This window comes from Lepidochelys kempii, chromosome 16, assembly GCF_965140285.1.
Source record: "Lepidochelys kempii isolate rLepKem1 chromosome 16, rLepKem1.hap1, whole genome shotgun sequence".
Lineage (NCBI taxonomy): Eukaryota > Metazoa > Chordata > Testudines > Cheloniidae > Lepidochelys > Lepidochelys kempii.
Window position 1 is genome coordinate 25,696,432 of NC_136395.1, and position 15,627 is coordinate 25,712,058.

The 15,627-nt window shown below is 42.1% G+C and overlaps 1 protein-coding gene across 6 annotated transcripts in view; it reads right to left on the minus strand.

Moving 5' to 3' along the window:
• DENND1A (DENN domain containing 1A) overlaps window positions 1-15,627 on the minus strand; it is a 377,679-nt gene that overhangs the window by 37,071 nt on the left and 324,981 nt on the right. For all 6 annotated transcript variants that reach the window (XM_073313958.2, XM_073313955.2, XM_073313954.2 and 3 more), the window contains one exon: window positions 15,012-15,143. In XM_073313958.2, coding sequence (XP_073170059.1) covers window positions 15,012-15,143 — 132 coding nt within the window. The remainder of the gene's footprint in view (window positions 1-15,011; window positions 15,144-15,627) is intronic.

Consider the following 15,627-nt stretch of genomic DNA (forward strand, 5'->3'; position numbering starts at 1 on the left):
TTTTCAATGTGTGAATTAACAGCTGGCGAGCAGATTATTATCTCAAACTATAACTGGGTAGCTCTGTTGCAATAAAGCAGTTATTCTTCAAAAATGGTATTGAAAACAGAGCCTTTATCAGTAGATTAGAGGTGTTATTTCATTTGCAGCAACAAGTGCAGCGAGAAAAAGCTATGGACAAAGGCAGGGCGAAACTGTAAACAAGAAAAAGTCTGCTCATTGGCACATGCAGTAAAGAAGTGTTTGCTCACAATCGCAGAAGTTCTAATTCTAGAGGCAAGAGGGGAGGTATGTTTAATGGATTCCACAGCAGAGTTTCTTATACATGAAAATCATGGCCATCTCAAAAACACAGGATGGTTTTGGAAAATGTTACTATGTTTTAAAGACAGACACTGGGGCAAGAGATAGACTGTTCTGAGTGTATCAACACTTTCTCTCTTTGGAAGGGATCTAATATGTTGATTTTGGAACGTGAACTGGATACGCAATAAAAATTGAGACAATAATCATGCTGAAAAATGTACTGAACCAAAAACGATGCAGTAAGGAAAGCAGGTGGAATCTATGAGGCAACTGCTTTATAATCAGTAGCGCATACACTATTTTATACACCCTTTCATATGCAGAGCTCACAAATTGGGATGACATGACTACATATATTTTTTATTCGTACGTCAGGAACAGAAATCTCTGTGCTTTAAACAGAGGTCTCCTTCCTTCAGTCACATTAGAGGACTGGAAGGGTAGCACAAACAACTAAAGAGATACAGAGAAAGGTGACACCTCCCCCTCCACCTGGCTTGTCCTAAAGATGTGCCATGAACCTATGATGAGGAAGAGAAAGAGTCACAATTAAACTCTCTCATTAGCTTAATGAGAGGGACTGAGAAAATTCCCTTGGTTAACAACTGGAGAGGGAAGTGAACCATTTATACGACCCTCTCGCTCCTTAGGCAACACAGAGAAAGCACCACCACTTCGTGGGCTTGTAAGCGTGCTTGGCATGACACCAACATGGGTACCTCCAGATGTACCTCCAAAGTGACAGTGATCAATAAAGCTCTTTGGAACATTCCACATTATCAAACCAGGGACCCCAATAATGTCCAGAATGGCCCCAGCCATCATGAGACTGTCAGGAGCCCACTTACTGAGATACGTAGGAGCGATTCCCACCCCCCACCCCCAACAGAACTGGGTTTTTTGAAGCTTTGTTTTTATTATCAGCTTTCTCTCAACCAGTACGATCCACCACAGTGGAAGCCAAAGGATCCTTTCTTTGTGGCTTCTCTAGGATGACAGGGCCACAAGCCTTTTCTCAGGGGAATCAGTGGTAAAGCACACAAGCTACACCCATAAATCCATGCTCTGCAAATCATCCCAGAATAGCTGGATGTTTCTTTTATATAACATTACATTTTCATGTTTTATTTATTATTTAGTATTAAGCATACCGCCTTTTAGACTGAGAGATGGAACCTGAATCCGGGATAGAAAATCCAGAGATCATTGCTTAGACCAGGGATCCTCAACCTTTTTCTCTCTGAGGCCCCCTTCGACATGCTATAAAAACTCCAGGGCCCAGCAGGGGTGGGGAGGCCTCGGGGCAGGGGTCTTGGGCATAGGCGTAGTTTGACTTCTATTGGGGGGGGAGGGATGGACACACACGAGCCATCTCCGCATGGCAGGGTCCAGGAAGGAAGTGCCACCTCCTGACTCTCCTAAGCAGGCCAACCAGCCTGCTGGGGGGGGGGGGGGGGGGGGAGAGAAGAGAGGAGAACACGTAACCAAAAATTATAACTCAGAGGTGGAGGGCTTAGCTCAAAAAGTTTTAAAACAGCTTAGGGTGCAGGGAGGAGGGAGCTGGGGCTGTCTGCAGGCACAGGGGTATTTTGGGGTGCAGGGAGGGGGGTGACCAGGGGCTTTGTGTAGGCAGGGGGTAGCTCAGGGTGCAGGGATGGGGGTAGCTGGGGCTATGTGCAGGGAGAGAGGTACTAGGGGCTGTGTGCGGGCAGGGAGTAGCTCAGGGTGCAGGGATGGGGGTAGCTGGGGCTATGTGCAGGGAGAGAGGTACTAGGGGCTGTGTGCGGGCAGGGGGTAGCTCAGGGTGTAGGGAGAGGGTACTAGGGGCGGTGTGCTAGGAGGACCCCCGTGTGGTCCCGGTTCCCAGAGGGGTCTGCCAGCCACAGAGCTGGGTCTCCCCACCCGGGGGGCTCTTACTGACTGCCTCTGTAGGAGCAAAGGGGCCTGGGAGCTGAGGAGCAGCTTCAACTTGACGCACCAGCAGGAGAGGAGGGAACGCTGCAGATGCCTGCTCCATGGCACCAGCCAGAGCAGTAGCTGCCCCGCACTGCCTGGCTCCGGATTCCCACCTCCGAGCTGGCCAGGGGGCAGGGAGAGGAGATGAGGGTCAGGGGAGGTCAGGACTGCTGTGCTCTTGTCGTGCAGTTTGCGGGGGTGGGGCAGGGAATGCCCTCCATGTCCCCAACCCTGCCCATAGGCTCAGGGCTTCTGCCCCACAGGGAGTACCAGTGCTTGGGGCTCCGGGATTCAGCCCCGCAGAGGGTGCCAGGGATCAGGGTTTCAGCCACAGGGCCCCACGGACTCCTTGAAAGGGGGGGTCCACAGACCACCTAGGTCAGAACTGCTGGCTTAGACTATTTCCATGGAGCATTATGATTTAAAACCAATTTTGTGTTTAAAAGTGCAATTCTATTTTAAATAGACGACAAACCACTTTCATTACAGAGTTCAACAGGAAATGTATGAAATACTGTTTTAATTATCTAGAGAAGAGAGCATTTTATTATGTTTCACAGAATTACACATGCATATTTTTTCATAGGTGAGCTGTGCTGAGCAGACATTTTCAGTGCATGCCCCCAAAGTAGCACGTATTCTTATACAATGTTGACAGGAGGAGTATTTTGTAGTGGTAGTGGTTAATTTGTAGTGGCATTTGTGGTTTGAAGGCTCGTCAAGATGTCTGATTACTTCCCATGCAACTAGCTCCAGTGATGGGAAAGTTCCCGTGCTGTGTAAAAAAAAGGCAGCAAAAGAAACCACAGAAGAGGATGCAAAAGTGAATTGGGACTCTGGCCACTTGGTTACTGTAGTTTCATTTTTTTTAAATGTAGTGTGTCTAGCTGCAGTAACAACACTAACAAAAATTAAACTCCTCTTCAGATTCCATAGTCAAATGACAGATATTCTAAGACACTGCAGGAGAATGCAGTTCTGTAATGCTATACATAGTGCATGGATGACAGGCACCTACAGAACATAAACATACTGAGAACCTAGGGCCTTCATTACCCCAGAACACCCTACAACATGCTCAAGTTATACCCCCAGTCAAGTTTATTTTTGTTCACACACAAAGGCTAGAAGCATCACATTCCAGGCAGCTAAACCTTCAAGCCAGAAAGTTCATCCTTGGTATTGCCATCCAGTTTCTGGCTGTTTTGTTTCTGAAGAGCTTCGGCACAAGTCCCTTTCTCTGAGCCTTCCTTATGCAACATGCTTTAGCCATTAATACCTTTCAGATATTACATTTGCAACAATGCACAAGCTTATATGTGTGCATCAGTCATAGAGAAATAGATCAAAACAAAGGAGAATCCACCACTTACAGAGGGACTTTCTCACAAAGCAAACACTTCACTCAACGAAATCTATTTTGACAGCAGTTTGCTGCAGTTGTTGGTGTTTTAATAAGGGCTCTATGCCCCACGGCACTCACACCCAGTCCATCTTCTTCTGGATCCTGCAGTGAAATCTGAATCCTACATTTATGGTATCACAGGTTCCAAACCTGCATTGATAACTGTGTGGGCACAGGGGAATATCCCTAGAATCAGGGCAAGTCTATTGCCACTGATCTGTCACAAACTTAACATCCTTCTTCTATCTTCAAACCGAACATCACTTTCACTTGCATTAACAGGCAGGGAATGTATTATAAAGTCAATACAGGAGCAAGTAACAGGAGAAGATGGGCTGGGAGAGAGAACCGTCTTAATTTACCAAACTACTACTATTCTGGGTCACTAGCTAAAACAGCAAGGAGCTGTTTGAAGGGTGGGTGGGCGTTTGAAGTATGAAATCGATGAAAATTTTTCATAAATTCCAATGCTCCTCTTCCAAAATAAGACAAGTTTCTACAGAGAGTGTTTTTCCTCTCTCTTTCTGCTCTCCAATCCAAATGCATGGAGAGAATGTTTTAAAAATTCCTGGACCCGGGAATATATTTATTCCCATGTGTGAAAGTCTATCCATCCACTGTCTCAGCAGAGTTTAAAATCACAGCTAATAGGTTAACAACTGTTTTTCTTCTGCTTCAAATGAAGAATATCAGAAAGCTGGGGGAATGTTCGGCTCCCCAATTTGTACTGACTGCTCACAGCTACCTGCGATGTCTGTTTGACAGGACTGACATTTTGTACCGCTGTAAGATGGGAAAACGTGTGACATTTTTATTCATGGTGGCGTACGCCCTTGTAATGATCAGCCCTGGTCGATGTGCTTACTGCAGCAGCCCCTGAGCCCTCGGAGAACAAACAGGAACCGAAGGTGCCAGCAGTTCGACTGCCTTATTAAACACCACCAGGATTCTAACGAAGAGCAACTGCTGGAAAATCTCACTGTCAAATCCTCAAGGACACTGTCAATGCAGAGCTAACTACATATATTTTTCATTTAAAATACTGGAAAATCCATCTATGTACTATTAAAAATAAAGAAAAAAGCCAGACTGTTTTTGTGGGTGTGTTTTTTTTTTTAAAGCTGGTCACTTGGTCAGCTTTTCACAGGGCTATCGGGCCTAATATCAGAATTCAAATCTAGGAAATCCGTGCTGCCCAGCTGATTTAAATGAATGTCAGTAGATGGATACATACTTCATTATTTTTTTAAAAGCCGTTTCTATCTAGCAGGCGGGATGCTTGAAATAAGCAAGCCTCTCATTTAAGGAATTCTAAAAACAGCACTGCCTATCTGCCTGGTTTGGCTCCAGCATTTGCTGAGGAAGTCTGTACTATTAGGGCAATATCCCCTCCACCACCACAAAAAAAATTACATTCCTTCTAAATGTACAGCATGGCGCTTTGTAACTGTTCTACTCTGTACTAACCAGCCCTGGCTCTGAAAAGGCAAATCCAAATACAGCTGGCCACACAAGCAATCACAGTGAGCTTAGCAGTTAGAAGAACTGCGTGTTATATTTCACGTACTTCCCTTTTAATCTTTCTGTTCAATCCAGGGGCCCAGAGGTCAATTTAGACAGTTCTGGCCTAACTGCACATATCCACTTGATCAGTTATATGTAAGAAACTTCTGGATGCTAATGTCCATTGACAGCCTAAGCGAGTCATCCACAAGACCCTCTGAGCTTTTCTCAGGTTGTCAATCTAGGTGATTTGGTTTGCCTTGCATGCACTGATGTATTTATTTTATATATGTACGTATTATTTATAAAGCACAGTTATGTTTCCATATGCCAGCAGTGATGTCCCTCAGAGTAACAGGTCTAACAAGGAGACTGTACAAAAATGTTACAGTTGCTATAGTTTGTCACAAAACCCTAGGAGGGCTGCTAAACTACAGTGTTCCTCCATACATCCCGATCCAAGGGTTATCACATTTGACTTACATGTACCCAGGGAATTACTTTTATTCTGCACAGCACTGTAGACCAGCCTCATTTAAAGCATTTGGAATGCCAAAGCTGGCAAAACATATAGGACCTGATTCAGAATACGCATCTGTGTGAACAGACACCTTTGCCTCTGCTGATCTGAATGCAGGATTGGGGTCCTATTGTCTGTGTCACATTAGTCTAAGCCTGAGCGCCTATGTAATAATGTGAGCTACACACATGGAACTGTTCTACTAGCCAAGGACATAGCTGTCTTGGACTCATTAGAAAACATTGGCAACTGAGGTATGCACTGCAGCTGGTGTAGGTGTACATCTTCCTAAAGAGAGAGCCAGGTCTCACTTGTCAAATATTTACATGCATGAGAAGAGCATGAGCCTTTAGTTAGATAATTCCTATCCTATGGATTGTCACTGCTGCAAATCTCTCACGCCGTAAAGCTGGGTTTCACCCAAATGCGTTATTTCCCTGGTGCATTGACATTATTTTCAGTCTCTGTCTAAGAACAGTGTCACTGTAAAACAGCAAAGGACAGTTATTCTGCAATACACACCAGATGGACAACTGTTTCTGGGCCAAGTACAGTCCTGCCCCTTTAAAATTCTCCTCTCCTGCGGGGGGACTTCCACTGAAGAACACTGAATTCCTGTTGAAAAGGATGGGGTAGAGAGGGAGATTGTCCTTTCCTACAGAACAGGAAGAATTTTAAAGGGCCAGGACTATATTTGTATTAAACCCATGAGCACTAGGCAGAGGGAGAAGAGGACCCAACCTCTGCTCACGTAAAGGAAGAGGGAGGCCACCTTGTCCATTAGTGAGGAGGAGAGGGACAGAGGCTTGTTTCCTTAATGAAGATGCCTAACCCGTTAGCGAGTTGGGAGCGGAGTTGGGGGGAGAGGAGGAGTCTGGCTCTGAAACCACAGCATACAATTGCATGAATATTAGAAAGTGAACTTGTTTCCCCCTTTGATTTCTACTTCACTACAATATAATTCCTGCTGAGACAAAGGGGAAATCTGCTATTGTTCCAATGCACCTGGGTGTGAGGGGAGTTACATGGTCCGGCAAAGCAGCCTTCGTTCCCTCCTCACTTGATCTCTTTTATACTGGAGATAATCCCTCCTTCTGCTTGCCCCGGCCTTCCTGATCCAGTTCTGCATTTCTGGAATGTTGCTGGCTTGTTCTTTTTTTCTTCTCCCTGATCTCCTTATGCTGTTTAATCTTCTCAAAGAAACAACCTGCCACCCTGCCACAGTAGCATCGCTCGTTCTGCACCTCTAGAGGCAGGCCATAAAGGAGGAATGAACATGCTTGCATAGCTCCCTTACACCAAATGATCAGAACAGCAAATGAGTTGGAAATGTCCAAACCTGCACCCCGCAAAAGTTTAATTGCCAATAAGAATCCAACTTGGAAGAGCATTCTGGTTAAGTGGGAAGCCCATTTAGATTCACAGATAGTTTGCTTTAGTAATGTGAATACCCTTTCAATTTAATCCACTATTCCTGAAATTCAGTTAAAATTGGTTTCCCAGAATGTTAATTCTTCCTAATTTGCATCAGAAGTGGAATATAATCAAATCTCTTAAATAAATGGGCACTTGACAAAAGTTCTTTGCATTTTTCTCCCTTTCCATTTTATTGAATTCCACTTTTTGAAAACATAAATGAAATAAGAATAATTCTATTCCCAGATAACAACAATATTCCATACAACCATGAACACATTCACACTGACTACAAACAATTAGAGAAGTAATTAGAACTGCCAGTATAATTCACTTCTTGTGGAATGATGCACGAAGGGAGAAGGGGCTGAACATTTCCCCAACAGCCAATGGTTTAGTCTGATCAGCCACATCAGCCTGGGTTTGTTTTGCACTGTACTGTACCCTGCGGTATTGTTAATGGTGTAAGCTCTGCAGGTTAGGAACTTTGTCACAGGGTGGGCTGGCCCTTTAAAGGAGCTGGAATCAGTCCCGCTTGTGCCTAGTTAAGCTACCTCCCAGATGCTGGGTTTGAAACCAGGGGTCAAGTGCTCGTCCTGCAGGTCAGCTGCCCTCATATAAGAAGCAGACAATCAGCTCAGTGACAGGTGGAACAGTAGGGAGACTCCTGCAGGAGACCCTGGGAAAGGACCGGGGGGAACTCCAAAGCAGTTAGGTGGAAGATCTGGCTGGAGACGTGCTGTGTGGGCTGGGGCAGAAGCGTGATCAAGAAGAAGCCTGGCTTATCAGGTCTGAGTGTGACAGTTAAATTTGGACAATAACTCCATCCTTCAGGAAAGGACTAAAATCTGCTGCTGGTGGGTCTTTTATTTGACTGTGTTGGCCCGTCAACTTGGGCTATTAGATTTGGCACACTTCACCTACTTTCCAGTGCCATGCAGTTGATGGGTCTATATAAACCAACACAGTTGCAGAGGAGATACTGAATCATGACAATTACCTATTAAACAAATGGATCTGTTGGACTAGGAGAGATCATGGCATACCTTGACTTACCTAGGCTGATGAGAGAGAAGGAGGCATGTGCTCAACTTCATGTGCCAATAGTTTCAAGCCCACCCAGTAAGATTTACCTAACAACCTCCTGCCCTCATCACACATCCAGCATTGCAATTTATATACACACTCATTAAGCAACCAAAGACTTCTAAGTATTCAGAACAAATTAAAAATATTTAAAGCATACAGCATCCATCCTCCTGGCTGTGCTGCTGGAGACACCAGAAGGAATTATCCCTCAGAACATCTATCACAGCAATAGCAGGCACACCCATAGCATGGTGGCTCAGCAGTACTTAGCCGCAGAGAAAAGTACCTCTAAGATGGCTCCATAGCCTCTTCTGCCTTGGTGATAACTCTACATAGTGCAAAGTTAAATACATTTGAAATAATTATGAAAGTTTGTTGCTCAATAAAAGCTCATCATAACTCAGAGAGATGTTAGGTGTTTCTTCCAAACCATTTTAAATGAATCTTATTAAATTGGAATAACCCATCCGCCCATGAGATTCACACTCTGCCTGAGACTGATCGTGAAGGTCATGCTGAGGTTTTCAGCTGGTCAAGTATGTAGCGGCTCTTTTATTATGTGATAACAGTTCAGTGAGAACACATTGCACTGCTACTCTGCACTAGCTCCACTTCCATTTCCTGAGATGCTGCAAGGTCCTAGTTCTAATCTTTTATATGCTCAAAGCCTTAGTTACTTCAGATGGGGTGTGGGTGTCCTACCCAAACATTCACAGTGAGCAGGGACGTTGTGACTGTTTGGGTCAAATCTGCAGAAGATAGGATCTGAAGGATTTCAGTGTAAGGATCTAGACAGCAGAGTGAACTACCACTGGAGAGATTAGGATAAGCATGAGTCTTGAAACCTTCAGGGCACAAGGCAAGACTCAACTGTTGTGGAAGCTTCCCAAAAACAACTACAGCATGGCTAGGAAACAAACAAGTGACATCAATCCAATTGGCAGCAGGAGGATGGAAAACATCATCCCCATTGGATGTTATGGCACATTTCTTAATTACATGAATGGTACCTAAATACTATGGTGAGGTACCTATTAGACGTGCACATAATAAACAGGGTTTGAAGAAGCTGCACTCAACAAAGGAGCAGCCACCTCCTGGTGGTATGACAGCAGCGTATACTAAGCCCCCCAGGACCTGCAGGGGTAGGAAGAGGAGTGGCAGAGGGGGACTTTGGGAGGCTAAGGAAGTTTTGTGGGTGAGCCAGGGCATGACCATTCCAGCCCTTTCTTCAACCAAGCTGACTGAATAAAAACAAATCCAGTGTTGACTGAATAAGTATGTGAGAAATATTTATGATGCTGGATATAAGTTGAGTTCCTCGGTCATTGGCCGTTAGTTTTCCTTGTTCCCTTTTTTCTGAAAATAGACTAATAGTCACTAAACAGGTGGCAGCCGAACACATTCAGGAAACACTAAATCCATAATCAGAATCACCAGATTTTTTCATCTCGATGCTTGTGAGCATGTCCTGAATCTCACTTTTCTCCCAGCTGTCAGTTTTCATGAGATCCATTTTTAAATTTACTGGATCTCATGCTGTGGCATCTTTGTCACTTAGTGAACTTAAGTTTGTTTTTCTAAATGTTTTGTGGCCATGATGTGATAAACTCAACTTTTGAGATTGGGCTATTAAAGGTTAACATGTTCTAAGAATCCAAATGACATATCAATGAAGGAGGATGGTCTTGAGGTGAAAGCACCACTGTGGGACTCAGATTTCCATGTGGCCTAGGAGCAAGTCACTTCACCCTTCTCTGCCACTGTTCCCCACTTATAAAACGAGGATAATAATTTTTTAACCTCCCACAGCGGTGTTGTGAGGAACTCAGGAAACACTCAGGTAACTGTGTGCCAGGGATGATGTATGTGCAAAAACAGGCAGATTGATACTATCACATTATCCTTGCAAATCAATGTCCCATCAACAGAGAAACTTAAAACAAACTGAGAAGGAAAGAGGAAGATGAACTATTTGAACAACTTTGTTATGAGAGAAACACAGTAACCCACATAACAATTTCTTTGATCTAATCTCTTCCCCAGGCCCCATTCCTGAGGCCAAGTGGTTCATAACTGCATTATGGATATGGTTTAAGGAAGAAGAATTATCACTATTCATGGATCTCATTTCAGGAACTTGAGGAGAGGTGGTTGGAGAGGGTGAGGAAGCGGTTGTCCCTATAATTCTGGGGCTCACTTTCCCAATCCACATTTTGAAGGAGGATTGCTATTGGATCAGGTTGTTCTATAAAGTTAGTTTGTAAAGTGGGAGGAGAGATTTTCCTTTCACAGCATGCTACTAACTGCTGTGAATGTGGTCCCTGTATAGTCAAACTTTGTTTTTCTTGCACTTATGTTCATATTGCATAAATGAAAGGAAAGCAAAGTCTGAATATAGGGGCCATCGAGTGTGAATGAAATCTATTCCTTAGTTCATATCAAGATCCATACACATGTAAGATCATGGAAGTCAGACTGCATTTACCAGGTTTTCTGCTTCTTCATCCACAGCATGAAAAGATAATTCCCTCTCCCCAGTTTTTTGGCAGTAATATTGATCTATAAATATGGCACCTATCCAAAAATTTGCATGGGATGTAGAAATGGCTACTTCTGTGCAAACAGAAAAAGAATAAAGTTCAAGATTTTAGCACAGCAGATCTCCCCCCTCCCCAAGTTCAGTCCTGTACCAAGAATAAGAGCAAGCTCTTTTCCTAGTGTGACTGGAGTTATTGCTGTAACTCAATTTTTCCCGGTAGCATAACATTTTATAAATTGGTGTGCGTGTAGGGTGGGGAGGAATTAAAAGCTCCTCACATAACATCACTTCTGAAATCTACCAGAGTTGAAATCCAGACTGTAATTTATCTGCTGATCAATCAATTATGAAAATTGTGAAGTGGCAGAGCCCTGGGGCTGTTTAACATTAGGCTCTATATGGTGCTCTCATCACCACAGCTCCCGCATCAACAACAGACTAGTGATGGAAGCTGAAACTTCCAGCAAAATCACACAACTCAAGCATCACTAACAAAAATTCAGAATCTGAAAAATGCTATAGGAATGTTCAGAGTCAGATATTCACCCTTATTCTCTGTTTTGAGCATAAAAAGATTAGATCTATGATCTACCCAGAGAGAAACAGTATTTTTGCAGGCATGAGTGCTTCAAATGTGGGAGAAGAAAACTGAGATTTTGTTAAAGTTCTTCCCAGACATTCTAACCAATAATCACAACCTGTATCATAATGGGTCCAACTGCTTCCAGTTCTATGTCTTGCCAAACATCCAATACAGCCATGTGTATATAAGAGACATGTGGAGAACAGGCTACGGTGACAAATGGAACAACACCTATTACAGACTTCAAATTTAAACTGACAATGTAAATCACAAGGAACAAGCCAAGAGTTTATATGACTCTTTGCCTTTTAGTATTGTATTTATTCTTCACAAGGGCAAAGGACAAACCTGTACCATCTACCTGGAGAGAGAATGGAAAGAAAAGCTATGACTTCTAGGTCAGCAAACCTGCCCTGTATGCCATTTGCTACAGCTGCTCTCATCAGCCCTGTTCCAAAGTCTATGTTAGGTGCAGTATAGGCATTTTGAGGCCCACATCATTTATAGCCATGGCGAGCAATGTGGCAGGGTGGCAATGGTGGACATAAATGTGTGATGCAGTCTAGTCTAAAGCTTTAAAGCAAGGGAAAGAAAGTGATCCCTGTGAACATTAAGGTCAGCAAGCAGTTGGTAGCGGAAGTATTTTGCAGTAGTGCATCAGACAGGCAGCCTTAGTAATCTAAAGAAATGAGGTGACAATCCAGCGTCCTGGATCCCTCAAATGGTTTTTAAAAATTATTCCCCCTTCTCTCCACTGGCTAAACACTCGGTGATTTTGCAGCCATTGCCACTATTATTTGTTGGACAGCTTGTCTGGGTTCCTAGTGCATGATGGTAGTGTCTTCTACCTGAGTGACTCTAGGGCTAGGCTCACAGCCACAGTCCTAAGCAGAGAAGAAAAGCTATGGAAGATAAAAGGTGAGGAAAGGGGCTGTGATTGTCCCATCCTGTAATGACCCATTACATAATTTTGTCATTCATATGGGCACCAAGGACAGCTTCTCTCAATCTCTGGGCAGTTATAGGAACAGAAGTCAACAATTTTACCGAATTATCTACCCAAATTAAACACCCCCGGAAGGGGATGCCTGATAAGTAATTGCAAAGCAAGATGAGATATCTTAAAAATCTCTATGCTGCAAAATCTAATAGTTAAGATGCTAGATAATAATACTGGATAAATTCTCAACAGTACTGAACAGTTGAGCATTTAATATTTAGCCTGCTTAAGATGTTTTACTTATAGTTTTTGCAATTTAAAAACTGCTAGTATGGACACAAAACTATCAGAGAAATGCTAGAAACTAACTTAAAATAGGATGAGATATAATGAGTTAAAATTAAAGGTTGCTGCTGGCTTCCTAGCCCATCCCCCTTTAACTAATCTGTCATGTAATGAAGAGAAGCACCAACATAGGACAGCTAGCTGCCGGCTCACTTACAGCAAGCTGATTAAGAATGTTCAACCAACAGCAGACTGCAGACCTTTCCAACGAAAATAAATAGACTGTATGCAAATGTGTTTGTCACTTTGACAGCATGTCTCAATTAAGGCATATCGCTGCTGTTGGTAGGCTCTGGCGCTGCAGTGGTATGGGTGAGCCAACTGCATCACTGATACACAGGGCTTGACCCTAATCCGCATGCATGCATTTTAAAAAATTCTGCCTTTACCACATACACTAGCATAATACTAGCAGACATGGAAAGCAAGTGACAATAAGAAAAAACCCTCTTTCATCCTCCCCAGTGTATAAGGCCTGTGAATGCACAAACAACGCTTATTTCAGCAGTTTTCATGCCTTTTTAATCAATTTTTCCCCCCTCACTTATTTTACAAGGAGTTAAAAGCGACACTAAAATCTTCCCCCTTTAATCGCTAGTTAGAGCTCATGTACCATTTAAATAGTAGAAGTTGATTTTTTTCAAAGCCTTAATTTTTATTTCCTAAAACTGTACTCCTTTCAACCCACTTGAAGTATTGTGTGCACTGGAAGTATTGTTTAATTGTCTATATTGTGTGGCACTATGATCACAAGGAGGATCTGTGGAAGGACAAAGACTGTAAGCAAGATAGCTCTAGAACTATCAAGTTACACAATTTTTTGGAAACTGACATTTGTAATGTAACGACAGTAATAAGCATTTAGCAAGTGAGCCTTTCACCTTTGCCAGTGGTTCACTAAAGCTGATGTGTGTTTCTTTTGACAGAGAGAAAGTGATCTTTAAAAAATCTGAAAGTGATCATACCCCTGCCTGCCACATGATTTTGGGTAAGCACTTTCCACTTGATTATCTACGTTAGTAATCTACCAAAGTGTTGGGATGATCCACCGCTCATGCAAATGTAAAAGGGTTGGCAGGGGCGGGGAGGGTTCAGGATTCCCAAACAAAAATGTAGGGTTTGCCTGGATTTCAGAAGGTTTTTAAAGAAAAGCAATGTTTTCCTGGTGGATTAAGGTGGCTGCATTTCTCCAGTAGCCCCAAACCCCCTCAACTATATAAGAGCAGAAAATAAATGAAAAATAAACCACCACTTCAAAAATTTAATTGGGGCGCAATCTGTCTGAGAAAACTTCCAACAACCTGCATTTAGCACAACAGCCAAAGTTCTAAAAGCATGCCATCAAACTCTAAAATGATAAAGAAAAGGAAGATCAAAAGGAAAACTGAAAATAAGATGCTGTAATGAATTACTGCTTCTTATACATATGTAGACACAATTTAATATCTAAATGGTAAGAAATCTAGTTATATTAACTTGCTAGGCATATGCTTTACTACTATTACTATCATTTACCTAAAATATGGCTTGGCTGTCATTTTAGAACTTCCATTTTCTGATAATGCACTGTTTTTTAACCATATTAATTCCAAATTTGTCCTTTAAGAAACCAGATAGTCATTTCTGTGCTCTAATGAGCCTCAGAGAGAAAAAAAGGTAAAAAGATCAGGAATAACAGAGGACATTGAATACAGTGGCAAAAATATCTTTTACAAATAAAATCTGTTAATGTAAGCTATGCTGGAAAGCGGATTGTGAACACTGTGTGTTTTTCCATTCCGATTTTAATGATTTGATATAACATTTTCTACATGATTAGTTTGTATAAAACCAGCTATTTTTGTAGACACATCGTCAGAAACATAATGAGGATAGCTCATATTTGGAGCTCAACTGTCGATATTGAAATACAGAGCACTATTAAAGAATTATTAATTGATTTTTTCCACTGGAATTCATTGCTTTTAAATTTTGAAGTCTGCTGAAGTGATAATAATAATTAGATGTTCTGTGCGAACACTAGTGATCTGCTTAGATAACTGAAGACACCTTAGATAATGTACCCTGTTGTACTAAAGGGATGTAGCATGATGCACACTAATGGAACAGACAGAATAGTTTATTATTACATTGCTGTAAATAAATGGTACATACTCTTGCAAATAGATCTAAAATATAATTTGCCTCAAAAAAATATCTTATACACAAAAGAAACTACTGAAACCACTAAACATGATAAGAGCCGCCCAAACGTGGAGGTGAAATGGAAAATAAACCCAGAATGATGTACCTGATCTGTAAAAATTAATGAAAAGGCTAAAGTGATCTTTAAACGAACAATCTTTCAATTAAATATTTTTGCCTATCTATAACAAATACAATTTAAACAAATCTAACATCACCTACCTGCCCAAAGTGTACTGTGATTGGTCGTCTATCTTCTCTAAGTTTAGGGTCCTTCTTTTCACTCAACGGAGAAGGAGCTGTCCTTGGTAGGGACTCTTCTGGTGTTGCAGAGCATCCATTCTCAGCAATGTCCTGTATGGTAGGAAAAGGAGAATTACATGGCCAGGAACATTCCTGATTAAGGGTAAGAGGCAAAAAGGAGGTACTAGAGGATAAAGCTGACTAAGCATTTTGATGTTAGGATCAAAAATCAAAAGCAGAGAAAATAAAACAATTAGCATAGAACATTTCATTGTATTTTGTTAATCACAGTCTATGTGCAGAAATCCCATAAAATACTAAAGCTGCAAACACAAACATTAAATACCAACTATATTAAATAAAATGTGTCTGACTTATACAGACAAAAGCCAGCAATTTGGAAGGTAGGGCTAACATAGCTCTAACTGTTGCATTGTGAGAATAAAGACAACACCATGAGGAAAGGTCTGAATGCAACCTTAGAAACTGAGCTTCCTTGCATTTTGTACATTTAAGTTGTACCTTTAATATAATTTTATGTACTTACATAGAATTCTGTATAACAGAACACTTATCTATGGAAATACAAGCTCAG